Here is a 15,809-nt window from a genome sequence, read left to right as displayed (position 1 = left end):
ACCATTCTTTCCACATCTCCAGCAAGAATCAGTATAAGGGAGCAAAAAGGAGAGAGAAAAACATACCATGGATAACAGCTTTAAAAGAAACACAGATAAATGCTGTAGTTCCATTTGTATTCCGAAGGATGGCTGGATGACTCACCCGCATTCTCTTGGTAATGTCTGAGGCACTCACGCCCTCTGCCGATTTCATTCCTGCTCGGATCACTGCAGGGAATGGGAAAAGGATAAGCTTCTGAAATCCAGTTCCATCATTGGCGAGCCAGACATGGTAAGCACAGGCCAGAGATACAGCATCCCACACTGGAGATCTCTTCTCCAACATCACTTCTCTAATGGCTTCAGTACTTTACATGTGTCCGTAATGCCCAATAATAATCGCTTGTGGTCAAGCATTCCACATTCAATACCCTTTACATAAAAATTCCACCTAACCCCTAACATCCCAATTATTTATAGTGCTGATCAGAAATTGCTGTTTTGATTTGTAGGATAGGAAAAGTGCAATCAAAACTTAGAGGCATCTAGTTCTTAAATCGAGAGAGAGTGGATTGTACTAAATTAGCGCCTTTCATAACCGCAGGGTGTCTCAAGAGCTCACAACCAATGAAATACTTTATTTTAATGTAAGAAATGTGGCAGCCAATTTGCGCAGAGCAAGATCCCACAAACTTCATGAGATAATGGCCAGATAGTCTGATTCATTAATTTTATTTTTAAAGTCTATTTATTCATTAGTCACAAGTAGGCTTACATTAACACTGCAACAAAGTTACTGTGAAAATCCCCGAGTCGCTACACTTTGGCACCTATTTGGCTACACTGAGGGAGAATTTAGCATAGTCAATGCACCTAACCAACACGTTTTTCAGATGGTGGGAGGAAACCAGAGTACCCAGAGGAAACCCACACAGACATGGGGAGAACATGCAAAGAGTGACCCAAGCTGAGAATCGAACGTGTTGATTGAGAGAAAACTAATCCCAAGACACTGGGATTAGTTTTCTTGCCTTGTCTCAATTAGTGCCAGGGGATCGCTTACATCCACCTGAAAGGCCAGAAGGGCCCTAGCTTACGGTCTCATTCAACAGACAGCACTACTGTATTCTCTCAGTATTGCATTGCCTGCATTATGTGCTCACGTCTCAGTGGGACTTGATCATTGACCCTCAGATTCAAGAGGTGAAAGTGTTACCTCCTGAGCCACAGAGAATTACTTGATTAATACACAGAGCTGCAAAGAACAAAATCCTCCTGACCAAATCCCTGCCCAAAATACTTACAACCCTCTCGAGCCAGGTACAGATTCCGTGTTCCAGATGGTTTGTCCGATTTCTTCTCGGCAAGTTTCTGGGCCTCTTCTCGAGTGACTGCCAAGGTCACAGTCAGCTTCCGCCCGTCCAGCCAGAGACCTCCCTTCTAGAAGTTAATGTGCGTGGTTTATGTTAGGACATCCATGGGCAAAACCATAGGAAGCCAACAATAAACAACAAATCTGACTTTTATGGTACACACCACCTGTAGCACAGCAAGATGTCTCAAATATTTGACAATGGGGGGAATATATTTTTAATTTAATTCATTCATTTGTGGGAGATGGGTGTCACTGGCTGGCCAGCATTTATTTCCTATCCCTAGTTGCTGGAGGGTAGTTAAGAGTCAACCACATTGCTGTGGCTCTGGAGTCACATGTCGGACAGACCAGGTAAAGACAGCAAATTTCCTCCCCTAAAGGACTCAGTGAACCAGATGGGTTTTTCCAACAATCGACAATGGTTTCATGGTCATCAGTAGATTCTTAATTCCAGAGTTTTGTTTTATTGAATTCAAATTCCACCATCTGCAGTGGCAGGACTCGAACCAGGGAAGCAGTGGTGTAATGGCAATGTCAATGGGCTAGTAATCTGGTATACCAGGCTAATGGGTTCAAATCCCATCAAGGCAACTGGTGGTATTTGAATTCAATTAAAAAGCTAGTCTCAGTAATAGAGATCTTGAAATCATTGTCAATTGTCACAAAAATCCCTCTGTTTTGTAAAAACTATCTGGTCTGAATTACATGTGACTCCAGACCCACTGCCCTCAAATAAATTCTTCTGTACTAACATCTGGGGGTTTGTGTCAAAATTGAAAGAGACGACCAACTGAGTCATCAAGCAACAACCTGACATCATCATACTGACAGAATCATAACCCAGACACCATCATCACCGTCCCTGGGTATGTTCCTGCCACACTGGCACAACAGATCCACCAGAGGTGGCAGCAGATCAGTAGTTATAATCAGGGAAGCGGGTCTCCTGGGAGTCCTCCACATCCCTATGAAAGATCATGACTTTAAGTCACACAGGGGCAAGGAAGTCTCCTGCTGATTGCCAAATTACCCACCCCTCAGTTGATGAATCATTTCTCCATGTTGAACACCAATTGGAAGAAGCATGGAAGGTGGCAAAGTTGAGTGGGGGGCTTCAATGTCTATCTGCAAGAATGACTTGGTAGCACCACTATTGACTTGAGCTGGCAGAGTCCTAAAGAGCATAGCAGTTAGACTGCATTTACCACAGAAGAAAGAATCAACAAAAAGGGAAAATAATACTTGGACCGCCGCCCCCCCCCCCGCGCCCCCCCCCCCCCCCCCCCGCCCCCCCCCCCCCCGCCCCCCCCAACTTCTCACCAACCTGTCTGCCAATGATACTGATGCTGTCATGGACAGAAGTAAGAGTGGTCACTGCACAATCTAATGGAGACAAACTACAGTCCTCATATTGAGAATACCTTCCATTATAATGTGTGGCACTACCAGTGTGCTAAATGGGAAAGATTTCAAACAGATCTAGTAACTCAAAACTGGGCAACCATGAAGTACTATGAGCCATCAGCAGCAGCAGAATTGATGTCAGGGACAGTCAAATGGTCTTCCCTCCTCCTCAGCATCTAACAAAAACTGGAGGATGACCAGGGTCTGCAGTCAGGATATCATCAGCCGGTGAAAACAACTTTCACGAATCAAGTAGTAGATGCAAGTTTTCATTTTAAAAAGCCTGTATTCAGCAGGAGGAAAGAAAGACCAAAGGGGGAATCCTTAATTTTAAGATCTTAGGAAGGAAAGGGCTAAAATCAGAGATGGTGCAATGAGTTTTAATTTCATGTAGCAGGCTGGTCTCATTAATATGCAATACTTCTAAAAACTGGAAATCCTTACCTCGCTCTGGCTCTCTGCTGCCTCCACACACTGTTTTGCCGACTCCTTCGTCATAAACTGGGCAAAGGCACAACCTGCAACAGGTGGAATCAAGAGGATGAGACATAAAAGGTCAAACAGCAGACATCAGCTTCTCTCCCCCCAACTAGGAAACCATAAAAACACATAATGGGCACTCAGTATAGGCTGTGCTCTGCACTTGGCCATAAACCTATCTTCCAGTTGTTTGGTTCCTAGAGGAATCCACAGATTCTGGAAGAAAAGCCTAAAACTTTCTGTGTCCAACACTGATGGACAAGAACAAAGGAAGCTACCAGTCACAGTGAAGTGGACAGTAACCACACCAGAGTCAGGTCAGAGGTTTTAGTCCCAATCTACAGAGTAGATAAGCTATACCAATATTGCAGTGCAGTTGTAAAGGAATGCTGCACTCTCACTGGTGCCATCTGAGAGGAGATATTAGTGCACAGGGATCAAAAACCTCAACATCTTTTGTGGGGAATCTGGAGAGGCCATTTAATTGAGGTGAGTCATATAGGCTCTTTTTCCACACAACAGCAGGATTGAGGAGACAGCAATCAGGATCAGGAACCTTGGCTAATTATTCCCTCCTTAATCCAGGTTCACTGAAGCCAAAAGCAGCAGCTCCCCATCTGAGATCAACTTAACACTGCAGAGCTGTGCTTGAAACTCCAAGAGCGTTCTGGTATCTACTTCTCTACGCCAAACTGGATGGTCTGTTATACACTTATTCTGCAATCACAAACAAGCCATGTAGAGCGCCATGCTCCTTGCCTCACCTTTGGAGTGCTCTGTATCACGGTGCATGACAATACGAACATACTTCAGGTCTCCAAACTGCTCTAACATCTCCCCGAGTGTATCTTCCTCGGTGGAAAAGGACAGGTTCCTGCAGGAGAAATTGAAGAAAGCAGGATATCAGATTAAGAACATAAGAACATAAGAAATAGGAGCAGGAGTAGGCCATCCAGCCCTTCGAGCCTGCCCCGCCATTCAATAAGATCATGGCTGATCTGTCGCTGCTCAGTTCCACTTTCCCGCCCTCTCCCCATAACCCTTAATCCCCTCTCCTATCAAAAACCTATCAACCTGCGTCTTAAAAATATTTAGCGAGGCAGCCTCCACCACTTCAACGGGCAGAGAATTCCAGAGATTCACCACCCTTTGAGTGAAGAAGTTCCTCCTCAACTCCGTTCTAAACCGCTCCCCTTTTATCTTGAGGCTGTGCCCCCTAGTCCTATTGTCTTTTTTGAGTGGGAAGAGTCTTTCCACCTCTATCCTATCCTATCCATCCCATTCATCATCTTATACGTCTCAATGAGATCTCCTCTCATTCTTCTAAACTCTAACGAGTACAAGCCCAGTTTATTCAGCCTCTCCTCATAGCTCAACCCCCTCAACTCCGGTATCAGCCTAGCAAACCTCCTCTGCACTCCCTCCAAGGCCAAAATATCTTTGCGCAGTGCGGCGCCCAAAAATGCACACAGTACTCCAGTTGCGGCCTCACCAATGCCCTATACAGCTGCAGCAAGACCTCCCTACTTTTATATTCAATCCCCTTCGCTATGAAGGCCAGCATCCCATTCGCCTTCCTGACCACCTGCTGCACCTGCAAGCTGGGTTTTTGCGACTCATGCACAAGGACCCCGAGGTCCCTCTGCACCGTCGCCTGCTGCAGTTTTTCGCCCCGTAAGTAATAGTCCTTCCTACCATTCTTCCTACCAAAGTGGATTAATCAGATTAATAATAATAATAAAAGATTAATCAGGAGCACATATGGAAAAACCATCTGGTAACAAACAAACAAACAAAAGCCTAAGTAAATCAATGAACACAGACGCAATTTAACCCAGAGAGTCCAGCAGGTGCAGTGATGCAGCTTGACAAAGACATATGCATCGATAAATGACCAGAAACCCTAGCTGGTAAACCAGTGGAGAGATAAGGGAGCCAGGAACTCATTCCCTTTTCTACTAATGAACTGTGGACTGACAGCTAGACACATTCCTGAGGGACATGGAGAATGAAACGTGGGCACGGTGCTTGAAAGGATTGGAATCGGACATGTGAGACAAGCGCATTCCGTAAGGGAATGCCATACACTGAGGCATGGGCTTGATTCCTAAGAGATTAACACACACATTGAGCATGCAGAGTCATTTGCCACAAGGGATTAGAAAGGGTGGGGTGTCATTCCTCCTCAGGGACAAGAAGACCACAGAACAGCTTTAGCTGAAGTGACATCCTCTGCCTCAGAATCCAGTTCACCACTCACCCCTCAGAGTCCAGGCACCACTCCCATACCAGATAGCATAAACAGTCCTTGGTTACCAAGTTGTTTTGTTTTAGACTTTCTGCAGTTGGTTAGGTACTTGCAACTAGGCCAGCAACTCAAAAAAGGCATTTGAACACTTGCTTTACAGCATCTCATCCGCAGAGAAAATTAGAAGTCTATAGAATACAATTGCTTTTAAATTTTCTGCAACCTCCCCCTTCCACCACCTCCTTAAAAAAAACATTTCTGGCCTGACCTGATGAAGACTGTCCGCTCTTCATGAACATCCACTGGGAGATTGGACTTTCTCGACTTCTTTTTCTTCGCAGGCTTTTCATCTGAATGAGAAAGGCAAACTGTTTGAAGGCGTCATGCCCCGTAGTGTGCAAACTCTAGACAACTTCCTTGTTTCCACTATCTGCATTGATCCCACCAATGTTTAGAAAATGCTTGTGTGAGGCTTTAACTTATCACTCACTTTCCTCATCTTCCGACTCTAGATCACTATCCCCTGAACCTTCTTCACTTGACACATGTTCATCATCATCATCATCGTCATCATCAATTTCATCATCGTCATCATCAATTTCATCATCGTCATCATCAATTTCATCATCGGAATCCTCCTCCTCCTCCCTCATCTGTGATCTGAAATGCAAGATATTCCAGTGAGATTTAATTCTGAGCATCCCAGACTGATATGGAATCAGTCTGAAATTTGCATCTGAATCTGGTGTCTAATTCTGGCGGTGACGGTGGGAGCCTAATGCCACTCATTAGTTGGGCTGAATGGCCTGCTTGCATGTTGAAGACCACAGATAAAGCACGGTTCAGTGGATGAAACTGAGCCAAGAATGAGTGACCTTAGTCATTATAGCAAAATAGCAATACTCACCTTGGGCTCTAAAGGTGTTGGATTCAAGTCTCTACTCCAGAGACTTGAGCACATAAATTATGGTGAGAAATTATCTGAATTAGATTGTCACTTAGATGAGGGAATACAAGCCACAAGCCAAGTCCATGCAGCCTGTCTCAATTGAACCTTTTAAAGTTGTAGAATCCTTCTGATCAATCTGCATCCTTAATTCTGGAATCATGGAATTTAAAGCACAGAAACAGGCCATTCACCCAACCAATACAAGTCAATGTTGATGTTCCATACACCTCTCCTCCCATCTACTTTATCCAGCCCTATTAACATATCCTCCTCTGACTTTCTCTCTCATGTGTGGGTTTGGCTTTCCCTCGAACGCAACTGCATCATTCACCCCTATCATTCTTCGTGGCAGCAAATTCCACATTCTGAATAAAAACATCCATCTCTGCTGAATTCGAGTGAACCGGAGGAAACTTTTCTTTTTAAAACAAGTTGTTGTGATCTGAAAACCATTGCCTCAAAAGGTGGTAGAATCAGATTCACCAGTAACCTTCAAAAGAAAACTGGATAAGTACTTGCAAAAATGGAGCAATGGTGAAAGAGCAAGTGAATGGGATTAATTAGATAGTTCTAACAAAGGCAAGATGGATCAAATAGTCTACATCTATGCTGTATGTCACACTGCTCCTCCTGAAGACGCACTGCTCTACTGTATTTGCATGGTTCGAGATTCTTCATTTTGCACAACAAAATGTCCTGGAAGTATATAAGGGAGCATAGTCAAGCATGGATATTGTAGTTAATCATTCCTGCAGCTCTTAATCTGGCAGTGTCTAATGCCATTTGACCAATCAACATGCCACTTGGTTCACTGAAAAGGGCCTAACACATGGACTCAGTCTGTAACATCAACCTGTGTGGTGCTTAGCCAAAAGGTCCTCAAATTTGGTTCAGTTTGTGGATTCCAGATTCAGCTGGGCCGCAACATGTTTGCCACAATCAGACCGCAGTACCTCTAGGCTCAGGCCAGACTCCTGCTGTACATTGCTACTTGGAAAAAGTGTATGGTAGTCCAATAGGGTGCACATGACTGTCATGGCCCCTACAAGCTCACTGTGACTCAATGCCTTTTGTTTACAATCACACAAGGTGACACACAGCACAAGTTAAAACCTTTAGAAAGGAGAGCTCATCACTCCCCTCTTGCACCCACTAGGAACATCTCTCAAACAGCTCAGGGTCCTTAGCATAAGGATTAACACTGCTCCATTACCCCTTCTTAGATGTCACTTTTTGCTGTACAGTCGGTTTCGACTCTTCAGTGGATTCTTTGTCTTCCTGGTCCTCGGAGTCCTCGTCATCCTCTTCCTCACCCTCTTCATTATCTGCAACTGGCTTGGTTTCCTCATCCTTAGCTCCTGCCATTAATAATCACAATCAGCATTGAGAATTCCAGCTGGGATACACATTAGCCAAAATCCATACCCTGTCTCACACCAAGTCCCATTCACCCATCACCGCCTTTATTCACTGATGGGCATTGGCTCAATATTAAAATCTCATCCAGCTTTCAAATCCCCCTATGGCCTTCCCCACCTCTGTAACCTCCTGCAGCCTTGAAACCTTCCAGATCTCTACCCTCCTGTTCTGCTTTCCTGTCTATCCCCAACTTTCTTCACGCCACCATTGGCCCTAAGCTCTGGAATTCGCTCCCTAAATTTCCTCCCTTCCTTTTAGATGTTCCTTAAAACCTATTCCAGTGACCAGGTTCCCAACCTAATTGCTGCTAATGAGGTTCGGTGTCAAATTTTGTCTGACCATGCTCTGCTGGGGCATCTTGGGACTTTTACTTTGCTAAAAGGTGCTATATAAATGTAAATTGATTTTGCAGTACAGATAGGCAACTCACTGCAAGGAAAGCTGCCAAGAATAGAACAGTCTAGGGAAATCCCTTTGTACACCTCCACCAATGTAATCAAATTGAAACTCCCATGAATGGAGTCATAGAGGTTTACAGCATGGAAACAGGCCCTTCGGCCCAAATTGCCCATGCCACCCTTTTTTTTTAAACCCCTAAGCTAATCCCAATTGCCCACATTTGGCCCATATTCCTTTATACCCATCGTATCCATAAAACTATCTAAATGCTTTTTAAAACATTAAATTGTACCCACCTCTACCACTACCTCTGGCAGCTTGTTCCAGACACTCACCACCCTGTGTGAAAAAATTGCCCCTCTGGACACTTTTGTATCTCTCCTCTCACCTTAAACCTATGCCCTCTAGTTTTAGACTCCCCTACCTTTGGGAAAAGATATTGACTACATACCTTGTCTATGCCCCTCATTATTTTATAGATCTCTATAAGGTCACCCCTCAGTCTCCTACGCTCCAAAGAAAAAAGTCCCAGTCTATCCAGCCTCTCCCTATAACTCAATACATCAAGTCCCAGTAACGTCCTACTAAATCTTTTCTGCACTCTTTCCAGTTTAATAATATCCTTTCTATAATAGGGTGACCAGAATTACACACAGCATTCCAAGTGTGACCTTACCAATGTCTTGTACAACTTCAACATGACATTCCAACTCCTGTATTCAATGTTCTGATCGATGAAACCAAGCATGCCGAATGCCTTCTTCACCACTCTGTCCACCTGTGACTCCACTTTCAAGGAGCTATGAACACGTCCCCTAGATCTCTCTGTTCTGCAACTCTCCTGAACGCCCTACCATTAACTGAGTAAGTCCTGCCCTGGTTCAAGCTACTAAAATGCATCATGTCATATTTGTCTAAATTAAACTCCATCTACTATTCGTCAGCCCACTGGCCCAATTGATCAAGATCCCGTTGCAATTGGAGATAACTTTCTTCACTGTCCGCTATGCTACAAATCTTGGCGCCATCTGCAAACTTACTAACCATGCCCCCTATATTCTTATCCAAATCATTAATATAAATGACAAATAACAGTGGGCCCAGCACTGGTCACAGGCCTCCAGTTTGAAAAACAACTCTCTATAACCACTCTTTGGCTTCTCTCAAGAAGCCAATTTTGTATCCATTTAGATACCTCATCCTGGGTCTTGTGAGATTTAACTTTATGCAACTACCTACCATGCGGTACCTTGTCAAAGGCCTTGCTAAAGTCCACGCAGACAACATCAACCGCACCACCCTCATCTACCTTCTTGGTGACCCCTTCAAAAAACTCAATCAAATTTGTGAGACATGATTTTCCACTCAGAAAGCCATGTTGACTGTTCCTTACCAGTCCTTGCATCTCTAAATGTCTGTAGATCCTACCTTTCAAAATACCTTCCAACAATTTACCCAGCACAGATGTGAGGCTCACTGGTCTGTAGTTCCCAGGCATTTCCCCGCATCCCTTTTTAAACAAAGGCACAACATTTGCCACTCTCCAATCTTCAGGCACCTCACCCGTGACTATCGATGATTCAAATATCTCTGCTAGGGGACCCGCAATAATCTGTAGTAAGCTGTTCAGGTTACCTGCGCTCTTGGGATTCGCTGTTGCTGTGTACTTGTCCCTCGCCACTGCCCAGTCCACTGCCACAGGACGACCTGAATGAGTAACAAGGACATCAGAAACAATCAGCTCCCTTGATAACTCCTCCCATCCCCTCCTGACCCCGCACTGCGCAACCTCCCAGCGACGAGACCCCCAATGCTACTTGCACATCGCACCCTTCCATTCCCACCTTTACCCAGTGGCTCTAGAATGCTCTCATTACCCTTAATCTCCTTCAGGTTCATTCCCTTCAAGGCTTTCCCAGCCTCCAGAAGGTTCCGGAATTGAACAAATGCAAATCCTCGCATCTTCCCATCTGAATGAGAGAAAAGGAAACATGCAAGACGTTCAGAAATGTGAAACCAGGGCAACAAACACTGTATAAGACAAAATACCTTGCTGGTAGAGAGAAAGAATCTGGTGCCTCCTCTCTGTGCTGTGGCCATCGCACTTAAAATACAAAGAAAACCAGACATTTGGAACAGACAAAGGATTTCACTTAGCCACTTCATACAGGAATCAGAATGCCTGGGGCCCCCACATCCAGCCCACTGGTGTGAGCAAGATGGGTCGCAGCACATGAGAAAGAGGTAGCTATTTAATGGTTCAATGTCCCACCTTTGCACTCAGAACTGGAGTGATGGCAGAGTCAAAGCATGGCTGCTGTCAGGCACAGAATCTTTACACCGTTAGACCCTCATTCTGATTTTCATACATCTTGAAAATTGGAGCTCAGAGCTATTGAAAAAGGCAGCCTCATGCATGTTTACAAATAGTGGTCAAGGGGATATGATGTTACACTCACTGCTCCAAACCAACACCAGAGTGTCATTTTCACCTCTGCGTGTCTGACGGTTCCTGATCCATCAACCACGGTCAGTACAAGCTGCCTGGTGATTCTGGAGACATTTTTCTGACAGTCACTTGTGAATTTTCCACCTAAACAATAGGTTATGTAGTTAAAGCTGCAGGTTCTTCCTCATACCACTCCACAATATTTAAACATACATCTTCCTTTCAAACTGCTACTGCAAACCTTATGAGAAGCTGCCACACCATCCTATTACCCAATTCCATGTTGGTGAGCTGCCTGTTTGCCCTGCCCACTACCTGCCAGCTTCACAACCACATCAAGTTTGCCAGCCAATTATTCCAACCCCAGTTTACCACAGACACTCAACAGTTTACCCTGTCTACCATCTGCCCGTTTATCACCAGGTTCAGCAGTTTATCCTGTTTACCACCCTGCCAGCTTATTGCCTGCTTATGTGCCACCTGATGAACCATCAGTAAACTACATGGGCCCACCTATCAGTTTATCCCACATGGGAGGAGGGAACCCCCAGAATGTCCATAACCTCAGGAATTATTCCTCAAAAGAAAAGGTAGGGATTTCAAGCCAGGATTACACAGGAAGTGCAATTAAATTCTGGCTATCCTGATAGTAGTTTATTTACTAGTGTCACAAGTAGGCTTACATGAACATTGCAATGAAGTTAGTGTGAAATATTCTGGCACCTGTTCTGGTACACTGAGGGTAAATTTAGTGTGACCAATGCACCTAACCAGCACTTCTTTCAGACTGTGGGAGGAAACCGCAGCACCCGGAGCAAGCCCACACAGACATGGGAAGAATATGCAGATTTCACACAGAGTGATCCAAGCCGGGAATTGAACCCAGGTCCCTGGCGCTGTGTGAGGCAGCAGTGCTAACTACTGTGCCATCATGGCGCCTCTTTATCCACTGTTTATTTAACTGAAACTAGACTTTGTATATTTAAGGGGCACTGATCTCCCACAGCAGCAGAATACTATATTGAATACTACAATATAAAATTATGGAGTGATGAGCACAGAATGAGGTTGTTTGGTTCGTCAGACCTGTGTTATTCACAAAGAGCTATCAATTGGTCCCATTTCCTCCATCTCTTTTAGAATTTTCCATCCTTATGCTAAATTAAACTCTCTCCTTTTTATTCCCCAAAGCAATATTATTTTGGGCAAGTTCTCTGTTTTTTTGTAACTTCTCTCGTGTTTCTCCTGGTTTACTTGCCTGTACAACTGACTGGAAAGCTGCACAACTCTGATAAATTTCCCAGTCCAGTCTTGATTGGACACTTGGCCCCAAAACTAAAAGATCAGTGTTGACCATCCTGAAGCAGACAGTTCCCAACATGACACCAACCTTCTTTTGCAGGGATGTGAACTTCCAGCACAGTCCCAAATTGTGAAAAAATAGTCTTCAAATCATCTTCTGAACACTGAAAAGAGAGCGACAGTTACAGTTGAGGACAATGGCCAAACTCGAGAGGAGGGAAGCAACTGGTCAGGGGCACTTGGAGACATAAGATGATCAATCCAATAATATATTCAATGCTCCTTCTGATCAAATGTGGGAATTATCACATTCCACCAAAAATCTCACGTGCAAAATCTCTGTTCTTGCTGAAGGTGAGTAAAGTGAAAGACATGTGAAGTTACTTTAAACAAGTTGGCTATTATACATTGTGAAAACACTAACTGAGGAGGAGTGTTGTGAGTAGCAGCCTCTCTCCTGGTTACTGATGGAGTTCCTCAGTTTCAGTAAGCAAAGGCTTCCCAATCTGTCAGTTCCACTGGGTAAGCGGTCCCTGTTGTGCACTCACTTTGCAACTTTATTGAGCTGCTGACAGCTGCAAATTACCCACAGCCTACTCCGATCGCTATTTACGTTATCACCCTCATGTCCAAACTTCCTTTCCTCTTCAAAGCTCTTGAACCACTTGTCATCTCCCAAATCTTGCCCAGCTTCCTGCACTCGTTTGAATCACTCTGTCAGGTTCAGCACTGATACAAGTTTAAATGTCACATGGGTGGCATGGTGACACAGCAGTTAGCATTGCTGCCTCATAGCACCGGCACCCGGGTTCCATTCCAGGCTCAGGTCACTGTGTGTGGAGTCTGCATATTGCCCCCGTGCCTGCATGGGTTCCTTCCGGGTGCTCCGGTTTCCTCCCACAGTCCGAAAGACATGCTGGTTAGGTGCACTGGTCATGCTAAATCTTCCCTCACTGTATCCTAATAGGTGCCGGAGTGTGACGGCTAGGGAAATTTTATAGTAGCTTCATTGCTGTGTTAATGTAAGCCTACTTGTGACACTAATAATTTTTTTTTGTTAACTGTTATATTATCCCTGCTCATCCTCACTGCAGTCTTTGGTAAAGTTGACAACACACCATTCCCCTCCGCCACATCAATGCTGAATGACATCCAAGTCCTGGAAGAAAAACAATTGCTTTCACCTTAAACATTAGGGAAACCGAAACCATCACCTTCACTGTTTGTCAAAAGCACCGTACTCATGCCACTGATTTCATTCACCCCTCCCAAACTATTGTCTCAGGTCAAACTAAATTGTTCACAACTTTGCAGATTGATTTAACTTTGTGCTAAACTTACAGCCCTATGTCCTTTGCATCACAAAGACAACCTACTCCATCTCCAGAGTGCAGGAAAATTAAAGTAAAGTTTATTTATTAGTCACAATAGGCAAGGGGATTAGGGTTATGGGGAGAAGGCGGGAAAGTGGAACTGAGCCACTTCAGATCAGCCATGATCTTATTGAATGGCGGGGCAGGCTCAAAGGGCTAGATGGCCTACTCCTGCTCCTATTTCTTATGTTCTTACAAGTAAGGCTTATACTAACGCTGCAATTAAGTTAGGTGAAATTCCCCTAGTTGCCACAGTCTGGTGCCTGCAATGGTCAATGCACCCAACCAGCGCATCTTTCAGAACACGGGAGGAAACTGGAACATCCGGAGAGACCAAACTGACAGGGAGTAGGGGTCACAGAAGTGGAGACTGCAAACCTGCTCATTGCTATTGCCCCATAAAGGCTGTGATCATGCAGTTTTTGTTGCTTCTTTGAAGTTGAACACAATTCAAAGAATAGAGTGTAGATGCTACCTGACCTGCTGAGTGGTTTCATTTACTTATTTTTAAATACATGATTTCATGGCATTGCTGGCAACTTCCCTTGAGTCCTTATGGAGTAAATACATCCCATAGTGCTGTTAGGGAATGAGCTCCAGGACATTGATCCAACATCGCCCAAGGAATAGCAATAGATCTGCAGGTCAGAATGGTGTGGGACTTGGAGAGGAACTTGCAGGTGGTGGTGCTGCCATTAGCCTGCTGCCCTTGTTCATCAAGGTGGTAGACTTTGCAGGTTTGAGAAATGCTGTCAAAGAAGGCAAGGTGAATCATAAAATCCCTATAGTGCAGGAAAAGCCATTCAGCCCAACGAGTCTAAACCAACCACAATCCCACCCAGGCCCTATCTCCATAACCCCACACATTTACCCCAGCTAGTCCCCCTGACACTAAAGGGCAATTTAGCATGGCCAATCCACCTAACTAGCACGTCTCTGTTCAGTGAGAGGGAACCAGAGCATCCGGAGGAAACCCACACAGATATGGGAAGAACATGCAAACTCCACACAGACAATGACTCAAGCTGAGAATCGAATCCGGGTCTCTGGCGTTGTAAGGCAGCAGTGCTAACCACTGTGCCAGGTGCATTACTGGACTGCATCTTGTGCATGGTACACACTGCCACCACTGCCCATTACTGGTGGAAGGGCTGCATTTTAAATGTAGCGGATAGAATATCAGACAGGTTGCTTTACCCTAGATGGTGTCTGAGCTGGAATGTTGTTGGAGCTGCACTCATTCAAGCATGTGGAGAGTGTTCAATCACACTCTCTGTGGGTAGTGTACAGATTTTGAGGAGTCAGGAGATACTGTTGCAAAATTTCTCTTCTGGTCCACTAATGTTCTTTAGGGAAGGAAATTTGCCTTCTTACCTGATCTGGCCTACAGGTGATTCTAAATCCACAGCAATGTGTTGACTCTTAACTGCCCTTAGGGATGGGCAATAAAGCTGGCCACATCTCATGAATGAATAAACTGATATTGAGACCATGAGTTAATCTGTGGATGACTACTCAGTACCTTAAAGCTCAGGTTTCGAACAATCAATCTTGCTTTCCTCTGCGATTTCTTCAGTGTTTGCTGTTTAACTTTCACTTTAGGAGCTTCCTTGGGGGCTGCAAAATAAATACAGAATTATTAACTGCTCCTGAATTCAGGAAGAAAGGGTTTATGAAGGAATGTGTTTGCCACCAGACTATGAAAGATGGGCAATGCCTCATGTTCTCTATTCTTTACTACCACTAGTCATGTTACATCCCAGGGCAGCTACAAAATTAGATTAGATACATAATAAAGCTCCCTCCATAAGTCAACAATGCACCTTACCCCACCAGAAGGAATTCTCTTTACACCTCTCTTCATTGCTATGTTAGTAAGTGAAACCCAATATGTGTCAAATATGGGGGTTTTGTTGTGCAATGAACTCATTTTCTGTAAGTGCTGGTTATAGGCTGACCTCAAGCTCACACAGCACACTCAGTCAATGGAACAAGAGATTCTCACTCCTACACTGAGGACTAGAAATGAATCTAGCCAATGAAGGTCAAATAATATTGTTCAAACAAACTTCAAAATTTGGAATTCCATTTGCTGAGAAGTTGAAATTAAAATAGTTTCACATTAAGATAAGCAGTAAGTTTCATGTAGGAAATTTCCTTTCTAAATTATTACTACTGTAACGTTGAATGAAATTTTCCCAAATGAAGACATCTGAAGCCATGGTTCCAAGCTGCAAGTTCTGTGGATTTGCAGTTTCCTAGATTGGACTGCACAAGCAGCAGTGTCCTGTTTAGCTGGCATCTGCATCCAGAAGAACCTCATCTGAAGTAAGTGGAGCTCTGACTGGATCACTGCTAGTTACAAAGTTGGAGTTCACTGAACCGAGCTCCAAGATGCCAGAGTAACTGGATTAACTGAAGACTCCTGG

The 15,809-nt window shown here is 44.4% G+C and overlaps 1 protein-coding gene across 2 annotated transcripts in view; it reads right to left on the bottom strand.

Moving 5' to 3' along the window:
- The window catches only part of rbm28 (RNA binding motif protein 28), a 40,353-nt gene that overhangs the window by 18,787 nt on the left and 5,757 nt on the right, over positions 1-15,809 (bottom strand). For both annotated transcript variants that reach the window (XM_080207578.1, XM_080207579.1), the window contains exons 3-13: positions 14,903-14,997; positions 12,096-12,171; positions 10,134-10,226; positions 9,892-9,963; positions 7,652-7,796; positions 5,980-6,149; positions 5,758-5,839; positions 4,006-4,115; positions 3,206-3,279; positions 1,287-1,422; positions 146-210 (exon numbers count right to left, since the gene is read on the bottom strand). In XM_080207578.1, the coding sequence (XP_080063704.1) occupies positions 146-210; positions 1,287-1,422; positions 3,206-3,279; positions 4,006-4,115; positions 5,758-5,839; positions 5,980-6,149; positions 7,652-7,796; positions 9,892-9,963; positions 10,134-10,226; positions 12,096-12,171; positions 14,903-14,997 (1,118 nt within the window). The remainder of the gene's footprint in view (positions 1-145; positions 211-1,286; positions 1,423-3,205; positions 3,280-4,005; positions 4,116-5,757; positions 5,840-5,979; positions 6,150-7,651; positions 7,797-9,891; positions 9,964-10,133; positions 10,227-12,095; positions 12,172-14,902; positions 14,998-15,809) is intronic.

Source organism: Carcharhinus amblyrhynchos, chromosome 19, assembly GCF_965287045.1.
Source record: "Carcharhinus amblyrhynchos chromosome 19, sCarAmb.v2.hapA, whole genome shotgun sequence".
In the NCBI taxonomy this organism is placed as follows: domain Eukaryota; kingdom Metazoa; phylum Chordata; class Chondrichthyes; order Carcharhiniformes; family Carcharhinidae; genus Carcharhinus; species Carcharhinus amblyrhynchos.
Note: the sequence above shows the minus strand (reverse complement) of the source record. Positions and strands in the feature narration are given on the sequence as shown.